The sequence below is a fragment of the Leuciscus leuciscus genome (assembly GCF_965113295.1).
Source record: "Leuciscus leuciscus genome assembly, chromosome: 19".
Classification (NCBI taxonomy): Eukaryota; Metazoa; Chordata; class Actinopteri; order Cypriniformes; family Leuciscidae; genus Leuciscus; species Leuciscus leuciscus.
Genome location: NC_138743.1, coordinates 11,602,918 through 11,618,605, shown reverse-complemented (window position 1 = coordinate 11,618,605; position 15,688 = coordinate 11,602,918). Strand labels below are relative to the sequence as shown.

The following is a 15,688-nucleotide window of genomic DNA, read 5'->3' as shown; positions in this document are numbered from 1 at the left end:
CCAGGTTAAACTGGACTTTTAGAGAACCTGATTTTGAATTCAAAGTAAAAAACGAGTCAAATGTTCTTTGTAGAACTTTTCTAATAGCGTCTAGCTGAAAAAACACAACAAAACATGTTAGGTTCTAATTAGAACCTTGTTTTAAAAAAATTAACCATGATCAGCAAAAGGAAGATAATTGCTCAAATAGCACGTTCATCACTTTTGGTTTTCAAATAATTTTAGCAGTGTGTCGATTATTTGCTCGGGACTCCCTTCAGTCTGCGCTATTAATAACTGAGCACTGGGTCTGGATCAGAGATGGAGGCGGGGCCAGAGGAACATTCTCTCTTCAGAGCAGGAATCAAAACAAGAGAGGGACACGCCTTCTTCATGGTGTACCTCTGCTGTCAAGACTGCCTGCAGAAATCTGGAGGATGATAATCGAACTATAACATCTGCATCTAACGTGCATTAAGATTCGCAGTGGATTCGTCAAGCACCCTCGACATGATATCCGCAGAAATGCTCGATGGCGGTCGCTGACAGGCTGCATTCATACTGAGCGCTCCATTATGCCCAACCAAAAAAGCAACAAGGGGAAGAGAAATAAACGCACGAATAGTAGCGGGGACGAGCAAGAAAATGGAGCCTGTGCGTCTGCGGTTACAGGAGGAACTGCCTCGGTGTTGACTGGAGCGACAGCGGGTCCGCCGAGCGACAGCATAAGCGGTAAGAACGTCACTTCAGTGAATGTTCTATATGACGGTACGTTTCCCTGAAAGTGCGCGCGCCTTACCTTCATTCTAACGTTCTCTCACTTGTAGCAACTTGTTTTGTGTGTGTGTGTCATCGCCATCAGAATGATTACAACTCCCACTTATCGTCCTGCACTGTAAGGTGGTTGTGTAGGCCTTGCTCAAGGGTGAATACACTTGGCATAGAGTTGCATGTGATTTGGAGATAAAATGCTGTGTGTGTGTGTGTGTGTGTGTGTGTGTGTCTGTGTCTGTGTCTGTGTTGTGTAATGGCATGTCATATCTTCACTGTAATGATGAGCAGGTAGAGTGTTTAATAATGCATTGAATGGCTATGGCTCCTGAGGAAATGGAAGTGGTGTTATATCTTTTGAGTGGCAGCTATGAACAATGGAATGTCAGGGCGCAGGTAATCATAGCTCTTTTCGTATTTAGTAGTACTACAGCATGATATTGTGTTTATTATTATTATTATTATTATTGCTCAATTAGTTTGTTAATGTCTTCACCACAAACAAAAATCGTTAAGAAAAAACTTTTGTGTGTCATTAAGTAATGTAGACTGAAATCTGTATTGGAACTACTTTTATGAGAGGAGCAGAACGTTCTTTAATCACCCGGATCCACTCTGTGTTTTAATTTTAAGTTTAACATAGCGAGAATTTTAACATTAGTGAGAAAAACCCACTCTGAGCTAGAGAAAACACCAACATGCTCTTTGCTGCAGCCGGATTTATAGAACTTTGCTATAGAACTTTCACAGTTCTTTCACTTTATGCTTTACTAGTCTGGTTTGAAAGGTAGTGAACACTTTGAAGTGGAGTGATTCAAACAGAAAAACAGCACTCATGGAACACCACTGTGTTGTATAATTGTCTTTCTCTGTCTCTCATGGGACACACTTCAACTTCATTCACAGGAGTGTTGTGTAATGTTTTTTTCTTTTTGAGTGGGATTTGCACCCACAGAGTTATTATGAATCGAAATGATGTATTGAATTTACTGACACTGAACAATCTGCCAATAAAGCAGCTTGAATCACACTATCTATAAATAGATGTACATATTTATTTAGTGTATAATATAAGCCATTGTAAACTGCATTACAGATATTTTCCCTTAAAGCAACAGTTCAACCAGAAATGTCAATTCTGGCATCATTTCCTCACCCTCATGTTGTTACAAGCTTCATATGACTTTCCTGGGGCACAAAAAAATATGTTAGGCTCTGTCACCATTTACTTTCATTGCATCCTTTCTTCACCTACAATGAAAGCACATAATTCTGACATCTCTTTTTCCGTTCCACTGAAGAAAGAAAGTCATACAGGTTTGGAACCACGTGAGAGTGAGTAAATGATGAAAGAAGTGTCATTTTTATGTGAGCTATTCCATTGCATTAAGCCTAAGTTAATATAATCGTCATTGTGTTTGGCAGAGGCCACATGTGCCACCCCATTAGTGTGCAGTCTGGGCCGTCCCGTTGACCTTGAGAAGGACGACTACCAGCGTGTGGTGTGCAACAGTGAACTCTGCCCCTACGGCAATTGGATGCACCTACAGTGCTTCTATGAGTGGGAGAGCAGCATCCTGGTGCAGTTCAACTGCATCGGCCGGGCCCGCAGCTGGAACGAGAAGCAGTGCCGACAGAACATGTGGACCAAAAAGGGCTACGATCTAGCCTTCCGCTTCTGCTCCTGTCGCTGTGGCCAGGGACACCTGAAAAAAGACACTGACTGGTACCAGGTGAAACGCATGCATGACGAGCGCAAGAAAAAGATGCCAGAGAAAGGGAGCGGGAAGCCCAGCTGTGGTGCCTCTGTAGGTGGCGCTTGCGGCGGAGTTGGGCCGGAAGTTGCCGATGAGCCCAAGAAAGGGAAATCATCTGCAAGCCATAAGCTAGCTCACCGTGGCTCCTGTCAGGAACTGTCTCGCAGACAATCGGTAGATTGGCAGAACTCTCAGGAGAGATGTCACGCCGGTCCTCCCAATGCCATCGGCGTGGTTTCCCATGGGCTCCGCTCCCCATGCGAATCCCCCGCTCAGTCCCCTCCGTCGGGCTTCGCCTCATTTCTCCCCCCGTCCCTCGGTGGCCCGCGCAGCTCAAGGCACCTGGGCGAGTTTCTAAAGAATGCGGTTCACACAGAAGGCCACAGGAGGCATTTGCTGTCCGGAGGTCTGGTGGCACGTGGGGCTCACCTTGAGCAGGGAGCCGCCAACATGTGCCTCCCTCGACTTTCTCCCGGAGACAACCCTGTGCAGTTCCTGAGGAGGCTGGATCTTTCAGAGCTGCTCACACACATTCCCCGCCACAAGCTCAACACATATCATGTGCGAATGGAGGACGATGCCCAAGCCGGGCAGGGAGAGGATCTCAGGAAGTTCATCCTCTCTGCGCTCAGTGCGAGTCACCGCAATGTGGTGAACTGTGCCCTTTGCCATCACACCCTGCCCATCTTCGAGCAGTTCCCTTTAGTGGATGGAACGCTGTTCCTGAGCCCTTCACGCCATGATGAGATTGAGTATGATGTACCTTGCCACTTACAAGGTGAGCGAATCCACTATTCACACTTGAAAGGGTTTTCTCTTGAAAATATTAGGGTGGGAAAGTTATTCTTCATTAGTGTCCCATAAACGTCTCAGCTCGCACAGCAAAGAATATCTGTTGAAATCTAAATGAATTCATTCATAAATTACAAAGATTTACAGAATTCATTTTAACTGTAATTCTGTTTACTTTCAATAAAATGTATCTTCATATGTTCAGTGTCTCCAAACTTTGTTGTGCAGTCACTTCAACATCATCAATGCTTTATCAAATGTATGAAATTTTATATTTATAATTAACATATTATAAATCATTATATATAATGTGTTTTGGAGAAAAACATTTATTTCATAATGAGATTGTTTTACTTCGATGAAAGGTTAGATTTTTGAGAATTTTAATATATGTATTTGCTATATTTGTGTGTGTATATATATATATATATATATATATATATATATATATATATATATATATATATATATATATATATATATGAGTATCATATCAGTTACTGGATGATATTTGGAATTGTTTATTTTATTTCATCAGTATTGGCAGATATTCGATATTTAATAGTTCATGCTTATTTCTCCTATTTTTACATTTAGATAACCTTTGCCATCATCTAACACTCAAAGTTAATCTTAAAAAACACTAACAATTCAGTAACACTGCTAAATGTAATCTCTAGCAAATCGAATGCTTTATTTTTAACTAGAGGGGGAAAAAAGTATAGAATTTTAATATTGACCATTTATTTATTATCAGCCATAACGTGAAAATAATTATCGGACAAATTTGTAGTATTGATGTGTTTATGGTAATGATATTATCAGTATTCCTAAAATAAAAATGTCAGTCATTGCCTTGTTTTTCGTATTGGTCAGTTGGTTTTTTATTTATGTCCCCCAGGGGGCAATTCGTTTTACGGCAAGGTATACGGACAGACAACCATTAAAAAACATGTAATGTAAAAACAATACACTGACCGTGAATAACCTGCTGATCCTACTCACCACCTCCATTGCCTAAATTTAGTAGAGAAATGGCTGTGGGAATAAATTAGTATGTATATCTATTGCTCTTAACTAAAGGAAATGGAAACCGTGAGCCGGAGGGTAGGGTCTCAAACTCAGAGTAAAAGGCATGGGCTCTAATTGATTAAATAGATTTGGCTTTCCGTACCACCTGTCTATTGGTCAGGTCGGTGAGGCTACTTTGCTCAACGTCTAAAATGTTGCTACTTACCTTCACTATTCTAGACAGAGCATTTTTAGCCTTGATAGTAAGATTGCCAAACCAACATATTATAGAAAATATTAATACAGATTACAGACTCAATGTAAGATTTATAAAAGAGGGTCATAAGAGTCTTATCCTTCTTTTCGCATTCTTTTTGTTGAGTCTGTTGTTTTTGCCCTGGTTAGAAAGAATTGCATTGCAGGCACACCATTCATTTCAGATAAAATAGCAAGAACAGCAAAAACCTTTCCATTTCCAGCTTCACCATTTTTATTAAATGGCATTGAGCTGAGTCCGATGACAAACTCTACATGATAATCATTTTACCATAGCAAAAACATTTCAAGTATAGCATTTGAGAATGAAATATGACTGCTGCTGAAGACTAAAGCAAGGATTTTGAGGCAAAGTACCAAATTGATTGGGAATAAAATGAACCTTTTTTCTAAAGAAGCAAAGCAGCTGTGACAGAAAATAATGCTTTGATCATGGCATATAATTAAATCCCTATTAGAATATATTTTCATTAATTAGAGGCTAATTGCAGTTTAAAAGGGTTTTCTGTTTATGTTCTAAAGGGAGGCTGATGCACCTTTATGCCATCTGTGTGGACTGCCTGGAAGGAGTACACAAAATCGTGTGTATAAAGTGCAAGTCTAGGTGGGATGGAAGCTGGCACCAGCTGGGCACAATGTACACATACGACATACTGGCGGCATCGCCATGCTGCCAGGTAATGAATCTGTTCATGCTCAGAAACAATATAACATATCATTTAATATTACATATTGCTATATTACTAAAATGTCACTCCTCTTTGTCTGCCTAGGCACGGCTCAACTGCAAGCATTGTGGGAAACCGGTCATAGATGTACGTGTGGGCATGCAGTATTTCTCAGAGTACAGCAATGTACAGCAGTGTCCTCACTGTGGCAATCTGGACTATCACTTTGTAAAGCCATTCTCTTCGTTCAAAGTTCTTGAAGCTTATTGACAAAAGTTGCATTTGCATGCTAGTATTTTTTCCCTGTTTTTTCTATTCATAGAATTACTTATTTTGGGCTCTTGTCGACACTTTGTGTGAGCTTAGTTCTCTTTAGGAACAAAATAGAAAGAATCAAAGCATACACCGTTACGTCGGAGAGCACGTCTTTTATTAAGAGAAAGGGTGTGCTTTTGCGTATATTCTAACGCCATCCTTGAAATGTTTGAGCTTGCATTTAAAAAAACAAAGCAACAACAATACTGTGACAAGTGAATGTATCTCTGTATGCCAAATTTGCTCTTTTGTACAAAAATCAAGAAAACAATAAAATACATAAAAGGGTCCTTCCTTTTTCACAGTGATTATTAATTAATCCAAGGCTTGGTCAGTTTTTTTTTTAAATTTATTTTTATCTCAATCTCATTCCGCCCAGAGCCTGTATACATAATTCCTGTTTTCCATATCAAATAGCAGTGCTCTATGAACATCAGTATTGCAGATGAAGCAGCTTCTTTGATAAAGTAATCAAGAGGTGCTCTTATGTGAACAACCTTCGGTTTGTGAATCTTGGAAAACAAAGCCATTTATTGAGTGAGAGAAATATATAAATAATTTTTATATATTTATATATAAATACATTTAAAATGTGCAAAAAAAAAAAAAAAGATAACTCTTGTGGAAACAGGAACTAAGGCATGTTTGTTATTGTATAATGATAAAGCATCCATAAAAAATCCATACAACAAGCATCTATAATTGTTAGTTAATGTTTACCATACCATTGGATCTGCTGGTGCTGGTCTGTTGTTGGCCATATTTCTGCAAAAGATTTACATTTTAAAGCCTCTAGAGATAATATATATCATGAGGATTATACTACCATACAGAAGCCAAAAATAAGTATTTTAGACTATCATTTGCCTTGTGAACTCAACTCCGCTATGCTCAAGTTATGCTTACACGACAATGTGTACTAAAAATGGAAACGTGAATCCTTTGCTTTTTTCGCATACAGACGACAACGTTGTCAAAATGATCCAACAAGGAACATTCTCAAGGATCCACGAAAACAACTAAAAACGCTGTATTATGCATGCCAGGCCAGTAGTTGGCGATGTCATTTTTTTAAAGAAACATTACATGCCTATAGACCTTATGTGCCAGAGAAACAAGCACTGTCATAACAAATGTCAGTATGTATGGAAGATTTTAAAAGGAACGGTTCATTCATAAATCCGTAAAATCTTACCTTCATGCTGTGGAAACACAAACCGGAACACAATGAATGCAGCGCTGAAAAGGGGCGGGGCTACATAAGTCTATAGACTGAACATGTAATATGCATGCGCATGACGTCATCGTTTTCACAAATTTGCGTTTTTGTTGTTTACATGGAGACTTGCGTTTTGAAACCCGATTTCAAAAGTTTGCGTTTTCAGGCTGCCAAAATGCCATTGTCGTGTAAATTAACGGCCAAAACGCTTTTCCGTTTTTAGTCGAAAACAGTGTTGTGTAAACATCAGATTCATGTACAAATGTAGTGTGAAAAGTCAATTAAAAGGTTATTTTTGTGTTGCCGTATAAACTGTCTTTAGGACAGTAGGCTATACATCTTTAAAAAGGTAACCCTCTGCCACTTTTACATCTTCATACTAACTAACCCTATAGCAGTGTTTTCAAAGACAACGTAATTCAAGATCAGACAATCTGAAGTTTACACTGTTGTCTACACAAAGCATTGTGAACACCATTTTTTAATGTGTGTATTTTTTTTTAATGCATCTATATTTTATGCTTCAGGCTAAAGGTCAAGTTTAGTACAGACCCGCTGGCTTCCTCATTCCCACTCATGACCATGACTTCTGATACATATTCACATTCTGTTAGAAGCTGGGATTGCCTGCAGGTATAAAATTCTCTGACTTACTCTGAATCTTCTTCTTTTTTCTTCTTCTTTTTTGTACAAAATCTAGTTTGTTCCAACAGAAGATGTTTGTGTCTGTTTGTGCATTTTTTTAGGACAAAGGTGGCTTCTTTGTGCACTTAGAGGGAAGCGGTAGAACCATATATGCCCAAACGATATGGGTATCTAGTCAAATCTGCTCTGCTAGTATGTGTACAAGGTCTGTGAGGTACAGGATGTGTAACCCAGAACGGAAAATGATGTGACAGCATTTATATAAATAAATGCAGGTCAATACATCTACTTGCAGGTATAGACACGGAATCATTCTGAACAGTGTAAGCATGAAAGCTGCTTTTATGGCTGTTGCCATGGAAACTGCTGCTGCTGCTTGGGTAAAAAAATCATGGTGTGCAATAAGAGTTAAATGTGGACAGCAGTTAACATTATTCATCATGAATCTAAATCTTTTCTCTAAAAGATTTTCCAGAATATAATTTAAGGTTCTTTATTATTGTTATTGCTAGGGCTGGCTATATCTATAAATTACAGAAACGTCTGTCTGTCTGTCAGTCAGTATGTCTGTTATTCGCATATCTCTCGAACCGTTAGTCCGATGGATTTCAAACTTGACAGGTGTCTCACTACGGGCACGAGTAAGTGCAGTGCCAAGTTTGACGTTGTTTGGATTAGAAATGCAAAAGATATCGTTAAATAAATAAATAAATAAATATATATATATATATTAATATATAATAAACATTCTGACATTAGAGGGTTGTATCGGTAAAAGAAGCCCCAAGAAGGTTGTGGTTTAAAAATAAACATTCTGATTTCTGACATAAACACTCTGTCAGCTACACTGTTTACTTCTGAATATTATATTTTATTCACGGTCATCATTTGTAGTAACCTATTCACAAACTGTTTGCTCAAGCGTAGCATTTTTTCGGAGTTCACTGTGTAGCCTGCTCCCTGAATCATCGAGTTCACTGTGTATCCTGCTCCCTGAATCATCGAGTTCACTAACTACGTTTACATGCAGCCAATAACCCGTTCAAAACCGGGATATTAGCAATAACCCGGTCGCGCACGGCCATGTAAACACCGGCAAAAACCCGGATATGCTCATATCCCGGTTTTTAAAAACCCGGATATTATACCTGGGGTACCCCCTTTCTAACCCGAATAATTGGTCATGTAAACGCGTATCGGCATATCCCCATCAAAAGGGACATTGATTTGTGTTCTGCGCATGTTCTATTCGCAAGGAATCTTGGTCTTTTGAGTAGGGACGGCGCATACAGAAACCCGCGTGCAGTATACCGGAAGTAAACAAGAAGTAGAGGTAAACATGGCGAGACGCAGCACAGCACCACACTTTTGGAGCGAGGAGGAAAGCGCAAACAAAGGCGATCGCTATCTGCCCCGAACTATTCATTATCCGCGTGCTGCTGCTGTTGTTGTTGTCTTTGGATACAGGAAAAAGAATCGGAAATGACGCATATTGCGTCTTAAGGAAGTCCGTACGTCCAGACGCTAACCGCGCGTCGCCGTTTACATCGGGATATTGTAAATTCCATGTATACAGGAGTAACTCTCTCTGCTCACGCATGTAAACGCGTTATTCCGAATGTTTCAGAAACCCAAATAGTGACTCTAACCCGACCATAACCCGGATATTGGCTGCATGTAAACGTAGTCACTGTGTATCCTGCTCCCTGAATCGTTGAGTTCACTGTGTAGCCTACTCCCTGAATCGTCGAGTTCACTGTGTAGCCTGCTCCCTGAATCGTCGAGTTCACTGTGTATCCTGCTCCCTGAATCGTTGAGTTCACTGTGTAGCCTGCTCCCTGAATCGTCGAGTTCACTGTGCAGCCTGCTCCCTGAATCGTCGAGTTCACTGTGTAGCCTGCTCCCTGAATCATCGAGTTCACTCCAGTCATTTTAAGCCAAATGGGGGTCAACCTTGAACAAATTGCAACAGAAGCAAACTCAACTGATTTTGTATCCTCAATATTTCCTGAGTAAGGGAAAAAAAAGCCCAGAGGAATCCCATAGGGGAAAGTTTTGAAAAAGACTAATATAGCCTTTTCATACGCCTGTTCATTCTTTTTCTTACGTGAATAGGGTAAAAAATTTAACCTTTAGATATCACCATGAAAATTACTGAGTTGATTACTTACATCAAGACAAACAAAAAATGTATTACAAGTTTTTTTTAATTGTTTGTTAACATGGACAAACGGTTTATAATCTAATTACCTACAGTGGAAAGAACAAGTATTTTATACACTGCCGATTTTGCAGGTTTTCCTACTTACAAAGCATGTAGAGGCCTGTAATTTTTATCATAGGTACACTTCAACTGTGAGAGACGGAATCTAAAAATCCAAAGATCCAGAAAATCACACTGTATGATTTTTAAATAATTTGCATTTTATTGCATGACATAAGTATTTGATCACCTACCAACCAGTAAGAATTCCGGCTCTCACAGACCTGTTAGTTTTTCTTTAAGAAGCCCTGCTGTTCTCCACTCATTACCTGTATTTACTGCACCTGTTTGAACTCGTTACCTGTATAAAAGACACCTGTCCACACATTCAATCAAACAGACTCCAACCTCTCCACAATGGCCAAGACCAGAGAGCTGTGTAAGGACATCAGGGATAAAATTGTAGACCTGCACAAGGCTGGGATGGGCTACACGCTACAGGACAATAGGCAAGCAGCTTGGTGAAAAGGCAACAACTGTTGGCGCAATTATTCGAAAATGGAAGAAGTTCAAGATGACGGTCAATCTCCCTCGGTCTGGGGCACCATGTAAGATCTCACCTCGTGGGGCATCGATGATCATGAGGAAGGTGAGGGATCAGCCCAGAACTACACGGCAGGACCTGGTGAATGACCTGAAGAGGGCTGGGACCACAGTCTCAAAGAAAACCATTAGTAACACACTACGCTGTCATGGATTAAAATCCTGCAGCGAACACAAGGTCCCCCTGCTCAAGCCAGCGCATGTCCAGGCCCGTCTGAAGTTTGCCAATGACCATCTGGATGATCCAGAGGAGGAATGGGAGAAGGTCATGTGGTCTGATGAGACAAAAATAGAGCTTTTTGGTCTAAACTCCACTTGCCTTGTTTGGAGGAAGAAGAAAGATGAGTACAACCCCAAGAACACCATCCCAACCGTGAAGCATGGAGGTGGAAACATCATTCTTTGGGGATGCTTTCTGCAAATGGGACAGGACGACTGCACCGTATTGAGGGGAGGATGGATGGGGCCATGTATCGCAAGATCTTGGCCAACAACCTCCTTCCCTCAGTAAGAGCATTGAAGATGGGTCGTGGCTGGGTCTTCCAGCATGACAACGACCCGAAACACACAGCCAGGGCAGCTAAGGAGTGGCTCCGTAAGAAGCATCTCAAGGTCCTGCAGTGGCCTAGCCAGTCTCCAGATCTGAACCCAATAGAAAATCTTTGGAGGGAGCTGAAAGTCCGTATTGCCCAGCGACAGCCCCGAAATCTGAAGGATCTGGAGAAGGTCTGTATGGAGGAGTGGGCTAAAATCCCTGCTGCAGTGTGTGCAAACCTGGTCAAGAACTACAGGAAACGTATGATCTCTGTAATTGAAATCAAAGGTTTCTGTACCAAATATTAAGTTCTGCTTTTCTGATGTATCAAATACTTATGTCATGCGATAAAATGCAAAATAATTACTTAAAAATCATACAATGTGATATTCTGGATTTTATTTTTTTAGATTCCGTCACTCACGGTTAAAAAATACCTATGATAAAAATTACAGACTTCTACATGCTTTGTAAGTGGGAAAACCTGCAAAATCGGCAGTGTTTCAAATACTTGTTCTCCCCACTGTATGTGCTAATTTGCATAAACACCACAACAGATCTAAACATTGGGTATAGCCAGGTGAAAATGTCTTGTTGAATCTTTTTGACACATAACGGTAAAATACTTAATGTTAAGGTCTGAATGGAACCCATTTAGGCTACCCATGAGCATTAGTCAAGTCATCTTCATTTATATAGCGCTTTTAACAATGTTGATTGTTCCAAAGCAGCTTTACAGAGATCCAAGGATAGTTTAAAGTAACAGAGATTGTTTTGGCTTTATAGCAGTTCTTGAATAAAGTTATTTTCCAGCTAAAGTTAATTTGATTGATTCACTTCCGTCGCAACGATCATTAGTTATTAACTTAGGGGCTGCTAACACAACACCGTTTTAACATGAAACTACACAGACTTTAAACGCGAATCCTGTGAGAATGCTGATGGCGTGCACATGCGTATTACGAGTTCAGTCTATTGGTATGCGCGTTTGAATATATGTGCGCAGGTTTGTAATTCCCTACAAACCAAGCCTTAAAAAACTACTTGTCTGGCCCTAACATTTTGATACAGAATTTTATCACTTCGGGGTAGATACGCGAACCGAATTTTCCTGACAACGCTTTATCTGTAGAGTGGTAAAGGGATCCTCCATAAGGAGAAACTAGTTGGCACTTTAGCACCCCGCTATGACATCGGGTCCAGGCGCAGGTTCTTCATCAGATCTGGATACAGCCTGGATCCGGCAGGCTGCAGAAAAAACCTCGGGATAAACAAAAACACAAAAATTAGCGTAGATGCCATTCTTCTCATGATGTAACGAGTACATCAGTATTTATGGGAAGTGTTCCCGGTTCCGGATGACCTGATCTATGCAGCCTACCATTGAATTATAGAAGTTTATAATGTGTTATGTGTATGCTAGGTCAAAGAGATGTGTTTTTAGTCTAGCTTTGAACTGACAGAGTGTGTCTGCTTCCCGGACAAAGGAAGACTGCTCCAAAGTTTTGGTGCTAAATAGGAGAAGGATCTACCGCCAGCAGTTGATTTTGATATTCTAGGTATTATCAACTGGCCGGAATTTTGAGATCGCAATAGACGTGAAGGACTATAATGCGTTAAGAGCTCCCTCAAGTACTGTGGAGCTAAACCATTTAGTGCTTTGTGAGTAATCAGCAATATTTTAAAATGTATACGATGTTTAATAGGGAGCCAATGCAGTGTTGACAGAACAGGGCTAATATGGTCATACTTCCTGGTTCTGGTAAGAACTCGAGCTGCTGCGTTTTGGACCAGCTGTAGTTTGTTAATTAAGCGTGCAGGGCAACCACCCAGTAGAGCATTACAATAATCTAGCCTTGAGGTCATGAACACATGAACTAATTGTTCCGCATTTGTCAATGAGAGTATATGGCATAATTTAGATATATTTTTAAGATGGAAAAATTAGGTTTTACAGATACTAGACACGTGACTTTCAAATGAAAGATTGGTATCAAAGAGCACACCCAGGTTCCTAACCGACGACGAAGACTTAACAGAGCAGCCATCAAGTGTTAGACAGTATTCTAGGTTATTACGTGAGGACGTTTTTTGTCCAATAATTAGAATCTCTGTTTTTTTCAGAATTTAGTAGTAGGAAATTACTAGTCATCCAATTTTTTATATCAGCTATGCATTCCATTAATTTTGTGAATTGGTAGTTTTCGTTAGATTGTGAAGAAATATAGAGCTGAGTATCATCGGCATAACAGTGAAAGCTAATTCCATGCTTCCTAATGATATCTCCTAATGGTAGCATGTACAGAGTGAACAGCAGTGGTCCTAGTACTGAGCCTTGTGGTACGCCATATTGAACTTGTGACCGATAAGACATCTCTTCATTTACTGCTACAAACTGATAACGGTCAGATAAGTATGATTTAAACCATGCTAATGCAATTCCACTAATGCCAACATAATTTTCAAGTCTATTTAAAAGAATGTTGTGGTCAATAGTGTAAAATGCAGCACTAATATCGAGTAACACCAATAGAGAGATACAACCACGATCGGATGATAAGAGCAAATCATTTGTGACTCTAATGAGAGGTGTCTCAGTACTATGGTACGGTCTAAATCCTGACTGAAAATCCTCGCAGATATCATTTCTTTCTAAAATGGAACATAGTTGTGAAGATACTACCTTTTCTAGTATCTTTGACAGAAAGGGTAGATTTGAGGGGGGTGGTGGCGCAATGGATAAGACACATGCCTTTGGTGTGAGAGACCCGGGTTCGAATCCACTGTGAGACACCAATGTGTCCCTGAGCAAGACACATGCCTTTGGTGTGAGAGACCCGGGTTCGAATCCACTGTGAGACACCAATGTGTCCCTGAGCTGTCCCACATTTATTGTATGTCACTTAACCCCTAGTTGCTCCAGAGGCGTGCGACCTCTGACATATAGCAATTGTAAGTCGCTTTGGATAAAAGCGTCAGCTAAATGAATAAATGTAAATGTAAATGTAAATTTGAGATCAGCCTGTAATTGACTAACTCTGTAGGATTAAGTTGCGTTTTTTTAACAAGCGGTTTAATCATAGCCAGCTTAAAGGTTTTTTGTACATATCCTAGAGACAAAGATGAATTGATGATAGTAAGAAGAGGATCTATGACCTCTGGACTCCCTGAATCGTGTAGTTAAATTTCCCACATTTATTGTATGTCAGTATCAGTATTTGCTTTCTACCATGCACAAATAAAAATGTCACTGAACTTTTGCTGTGTAATTGTAACAATGAGCACTCAAATACCACAAACCAACAACTACTAAAAACATACACAAAAACTGATTTTGCACTGGCACTTTGCACTGCTCCCTGAATCGACGTGCTTATTCATTTGTGGATGTTAACTGAATCTGTAAGTCAGCTATGCTGTTTACTTCTGAATATTATATTTCATTCTGGTGCGCTTAACGCTATCGCTACTGTGTAATAGTAGCCTATGCTATTCACCAACTAAACATATCCTATTCAATGCGTTCACAGTCTCTTTCACGGTCATCATTTGTAGTAATCTATTCACAAACTGTTTGCTCAAGCATAGCGTTTTCTCGGAGTTCACTGTGTGCTTTCTACCATGCACAAATAAAAATGTCACTGAACTTTTGCTGTGTAATTGTAACAATGAACACTCAAACACACCAAACCAACAATTACTAAAAACACACACAAAAACTGATTTTGCACGGGCATTTTGCACTAGTTGACAAATTTCACGATTCAATTCCGATTCAATCGAATCGCGTTATCAATTAATACAGTACATGGCAACTTTTACCAAGAAAAGAAAATCCCAACTAATGCTCAACTATACAGGGAGTTAGCTGGTACATTACTATAATATAAGGTTAAGTTAACTAATATTTAGATAACTTTTTGATTATTATTATAATAACTTTGTAATATAATTACATAGTTATGTTTCTACTTCAATTCGTTTTTTTTTTTTTAATAACATTTAAACGGTGGTTGTAAATAAAAAAAGACGTATTCAAACAAATATTGAAAAACAGTAAATATGTAATGGTACATTTAGCAAAACACACTTCTCTATAGTTATTTTTCTAGCTGACTATCGATTGGTTCTGAATGCCTTTTCTGAGGTAAATGTGACGTTCAAGCTGTTTTATTGACAGCTTTCCGCGGTTGAAACACTGATTTAGCGATTACATGAGACATGATTCATTTCATTAAGTTGTACTGTATCTTCTTCTGATGTTAATACATGTTTATTTCGCGCTGTAAGTAATAGTGAAGCGGTAGCGATGATCCGTTCACATGAGGAGGCAACAGCTAGCCATCTGTCACGTCACATTAAAGAGCGCCAAAACGGTATTTATTGTTTGAATGCTGCCTAACAATAAATCACACAAAAATCCCATAGTCTTCTCTTGTGTTAAAGGAATGTCTCCATGGGATGAGACTATACCGGTAATGACTTGTGCCAGTTAGCAACGACCCAGAATAGCATCCATCTAGCAATTCCTAGTAACCACCTGGATCGCCATAGCAGCTGCATAGTAATGTTCTAAAAGCCACTCAGGACATCTTAGCAACAACCTAGCAACGCCATGGCAACCATTTTCTCCAGAAAATATGTTTTTTTTTCACACAATGCTTTGCATTTAATTAACTTGTATGTCTAACTACACAAGTTCTGAAATTTAAAATGTAAAATGTTTCAAGGATTTTACTGGAAACAAACCTTTTCCATCTCCTTTGAAAGTGACGTAAATCTCTTTCAGCAACGCCCTGGCAAACTTTTTCTCCAGAAAAAAACAAACAAAAAAACAGCCTTTTGCTGTTGCCTTTTTCACACATTGCTTTGTGTTTAACTTAGTCATATAACCAAAGTCTTTGTGAAAGAGAA

The 15,688-nt window shown here is 39.5% G+C and overlaps 1 protein-coding gene across 3 annotated transcripts; it reads left to right on the top strand.

The window, feature by feature from the left end:
- Positions 1–305: 305 nt before the first annotated feature.
- On the top strand, positions 306–11,949 carry heca (hdc homolog, cell cycle regulator). Of its 3 annotated transcripts, XR_014200363.1 has the most exons (5): positions 306–747; positions 2,176–3,285; positions 5,109–5,263; positions 5,360–8,451; positions 9,165–11,949. XR_014200363.1 is itself a non-coding variant. In XM_082148252.1 (4 exons), exons 1-4 carry the CDS (start codon positions 555–557, stop codon positions 5,522–5,524), a joined length of 1,623 nt encoding a protein of 540 aa, XP_082004378.1. In that variant the 5' UTR covers positions 306–554; the 3' UTR covers positions 5,525–11,949. The 3 variants fall into 3 exon arrangements, 2 of the variants coding, with proteins under 2 accessions (XP_082004378.1, XP_082004379.1); XM_082148252.1 differs by having other exon boundaries at positions 5,360–11,949; XM_082148253.1 differs by having other exon boundaries at positions 313–711; positions 5,360–11,949.
- Positions 11,950–15,688: the final 3,739 nt, after the last annotated feature.